Below are 3585 nucleotides of genomic sequence, written 5' to 3' on the forward strand. Positions count from 1 at the left end.
AGTTTGTAAGCCGCTCTGAGACACCTTTGGGTAGTGAAAGGCGGGGTATAAATCCCAACTCTTTTCTCTCCTGAATTTGGAGAACAGCTGGATTTGCAAATGCTTCTCCTGGAGAAGTCTTTGACTAAGCCAGGCTACATAATGGCAAAATCTTGGCTTTCCAAGGTGTCCATTTATAAACTGTGAACCGGCGTGTTGGCGGGCTGTGAATTCTGGAGCTTCTTTCCAGATGTCTGCTGGAAGTGTAAAATTTGTGCTGAAGAACTCCCAGCTTCAGTGTGAGAAACCGCCTGGCAGGTGTTGAGGCCAGCCTCCCCCACCCCCTTTTGCATGGGCAGCTCCATTTGGATTCAGGGCTGCTCTTGCGGTGGCCGATTCCTGGTTCACTTTGCACCAACCCCAGATTGAGGGAAGCGGCGCTTGCAAAGTAATACATGGATGTTGGCAGTACCTCGCATGGGGGTCACGGCCGCAGTTTGCAAGCGAGTGAGGCACGGGTGGCGTTTGTGTGTGGTGCACACTGATGGGTCACGGAGTGTGCCAGGGGCTGCACACAGGCCAAGCAGACCCTTGAGCATGTGCCGAGTGCCCTGTGCTTTGGGCTGAGGAGCCGCAGCACTCCCCTTGCCCTGGGATGACAGAGGGCACGACAGCTCAGGCTGCCTCCGGCCCCCTCCCTCCCTCCTCCCTCCCTCCCTTCCTTCCTTCCTTCCTTCCTTCCTTCCTTCCTTCCTTCCTTCCTTCCTTCCTTCCTTCTCAGAAGAGCCAAGCTCTCGGAGGGCTCCTCTCCTTTGAATCTTACATTTTTTTTATTTTCTTCAACAGATGCAACATAATCAATCAGTTCAAATTGACTTATAAATTCAATACACAAACAGTTAAACATTTCTTAAACTACTTCATGTCACTACACACTCAACAGGTTTTAACAACAAAATGAGGCATTTAATAAGTACTCAATAAAATACAAAGTCTAGATATTTTTTTGGAGTAGACCATTTCTTGTTCAGGGGGGATTTGTAATATAATCAAAGAGAGGAAACCATTTTTCTAAACATTTGGAAGATTTCTGAGTGGTATTAAAGGCTAACATCTGTGTTGCCATTTTATCTGACATAGCTAAATCCCATAGTTTCATAAACCATTGACTCAAAGTCGGGGATTTTTTAGACTTCCAATTTTGAGCTATTAGAGTCTTAGCAGCAATAAGAAAAATTAAGAGAAGGTCTATTTTGTATCTGGATAGTTTTAAGAGTTGGCCAATGATTTAGTAAAACAGATTCTGGTGTAAAAGGGATTTTAATATTTACTATTTGTTCAGAGTATCTCACAACCATTTCCCAAAACGATGCTATTGTGCGGCAACCCCACCAGCAATGCCGGAATGTCCCAAGAAGTCCACAGCCCTCCCAACAGTACGGATTTAATGTAGGGATTATATGAGTGAAACGTGTTGGTGTTAAATACCATCTGGCATGTAATTTAAAGTTCTGTAACCTAATGTTCAGTGCAGGAGTTGTGAATAGGTGGTTGGACCAGATATTTTGTCATTGTACTCCACTCCTTTCCTTTCTGCGCCCACAGCTGAGATACTTCAGGCCAACGACCGCCTCACCCGGGCACTGGGCCTGTACAAGCAGGTGGTGGGCACCTGCCAGAACCCTGCAGCTGGGGCTGTCGATGCCCCAGGTGACACTGATCCGCTCGTCATTTCTAGAGTGTCTCCCTTCGCCTTGGCCATGAAAACAACCAGGGCTAAGACTGCAGCTTCAGAAAATTAACCTTTTCATGATTAACCGGGTTTAACAGCATGTTGTACTGTGTGTAAATTATGATTTTAGTGTACTGTTATAGATTGTTTTAGAGGCATTGTTTTATTGGTTTTAATGTTGTAAGCCGCCCTGAGCCGCTTCGGCGGGAGGGTGGGAGAAAAATCAAATAAATAATAAATAAATAATAATAATTGCTTCCCCTCCTAACAGCATTCCGTGCGCCTCGGCGTTTAGTCATGCCGGCCACATGACCACGGAGAAGTCTCCGGACAGCACTGGCTCTTCGGCTTGGAAACGGAGATGAGCACCGCAACCCTAGAGTCGGATTCGACTGGCTTTCGAGCAAGGGAAATCTTCACCTTTACCTATATGCAGTGCCTCAGTCCCAGAGGACATTCTTCACTTTATATTATTCGGTCCTATGTATACAGCAGTTAGGTCTCAATTTCTTGATAATCTGCTAATAGGACAAAAAAAATTATATTGACAAGCTGGTCTTCTTATTAGCTGACACTGTTCTGCTCAGAAAATTAACCTTTTCATGACTAACCGGGTTTATTTTTCTCCCCAATTTTATCGTTTATAACATTAATAGCTGGTCCATATCTGTGTGCAAATTCTTTTAATCGCTGTTTTATCTATGTACGATTAGAATTATATATATCCTCTTTTTTTTTTGTATTGTGACGGGCCAGCCTTTGGCATTATACACAATAAAACCCTGGACTTATTTCTGGGCAAAGCTGGGGTCGAGAGGAGGCCCTTTGCTAAGGCAGAGCAGCGAGCGAGAGAGCCGGTGTCGATGGGCACGGCTTCTTGCCAAGACCACAGAGGTGGGCTGCCTTCTGTTTCTTCCTCTTCCTCCTGGGCCTTGCCCCCTGGCCTCTCTCTCTCCCCGACATCTGGCTTTCTTCCAGCAGCCCCCCAGCCCCCTCCAGACAGTGCCGGGACCCCCTCGCTCATCGACTTCTCCGAGCTGGACTCTGCCTTCGGCACTCCCGGGTCCTTCCAAGGAAAGGCCAAGAGCAAGCCTTCTTCCTCCTCCTCCTCCTCCACTCACTCCCTGGATGAAGAGCTGGTATCCTTAGGTCAGTGGCGGGGGCGGGGGGGGAGTGTTCCTGCTAAACTGGGTGAGTGTGAGCTAGGTCACAGTTCTTTAGCCTCCGGCTCACACATTTTTTTTGTCTCAGCTCAGGAAGGATGGCTCCAGGGCAAATTCATTTATGCAGCAGCCGAATCGCTCGCTCACAAGTACTTTAAGGCCAGTAGCTCACAAAGCAGGATTTTTGCTCACAAGACTCCACAGCTTAGAGGGAGCATTGCTCACAGGCAGTGTTCCCTCTAAACAGTGTGAGCCAGCTCACCGTTTTTAAGCCTCCGGCTCACACATTCTTGTCTCCGCTCAGGAAGGAAGGATGGGGCTCCAGAGCAAACTCATTGATGCAGGAGCCCTATCGCTCGCTCACAAGTACTTTAACGCCAGTGTAGCTCACAAAGCAGGATTTTTGCTCACAGGACTCCACAGCCTAGAGGGAGGCATTGCCTGGGGCACCTGAGCCTGGCGACCGGGCATCCCTTGGCGCTGCTTCCTGCGGGCGAGGAGGGCAGGGGAGAGTCCAGCAGCCGTGGCGCGTGTAAGAACAGGCCCCCGCCAGGCACCAGGGCTGCGGCAGTGCCCAGTTAAGTGGGCACAAGTTCTGCCAGGACTCCTCTGTGTGGGGGTGGGGGTGGGTTCCAATCCACCCCTCTTGGGGGGCAAGGAAAAGGGAACCTGGGCGTGAGGTGGGGGCTTCTTTGGACCCTTCTGCGTGGG

At 49.0% G+C, this 3585-nt stretch overlaps 1 protein-coding gene across 2 annotated transcripts in view; it reads left to right on the forward strand.

Moving 5' to 3' along the window:
• The window catches only part of GGA2 (golgi-associated, gamma adaptin ear containing, ARF binding protein 2), a 16424-nt gene that overhangs the window by 10446 nt on the left and 2393 nt on the right, over nt 1-3585 (forward strand). The window contains exons 9-10 of one of the 2 annotated variants that reach the window (XM_015429739.1): nt 1585-1689; nt 2690-2860. In XM_015429739.1, coding sequence (XP_015285225.1) covers nt 1585-1689; nt 2690-2860 — 276 coding nt within the window. The remainder of the gene's footprint in view (nt 1-1584; nt 1690-2689; nt 2861-3585) is intronic. The other variant, XM_015429740.1, reaches the window with a different exon arrangement.

This window comes from Gekko japonicus, unplaced genomic scaffold (genome assembly GCF_001447785.1).
Source record: "Gekko japonicus isolate JY-2015 unplaced genomic scaffold, Gekko_japonicus_V1.1 scaffold894, whole genome shotgun sequence".
Lineage (NCBI taxonomy): Eukaryota > Metazoa > Chordata > Lepidosauria > Squamata > Gekkonidae > Gekko > Gekko japonicus.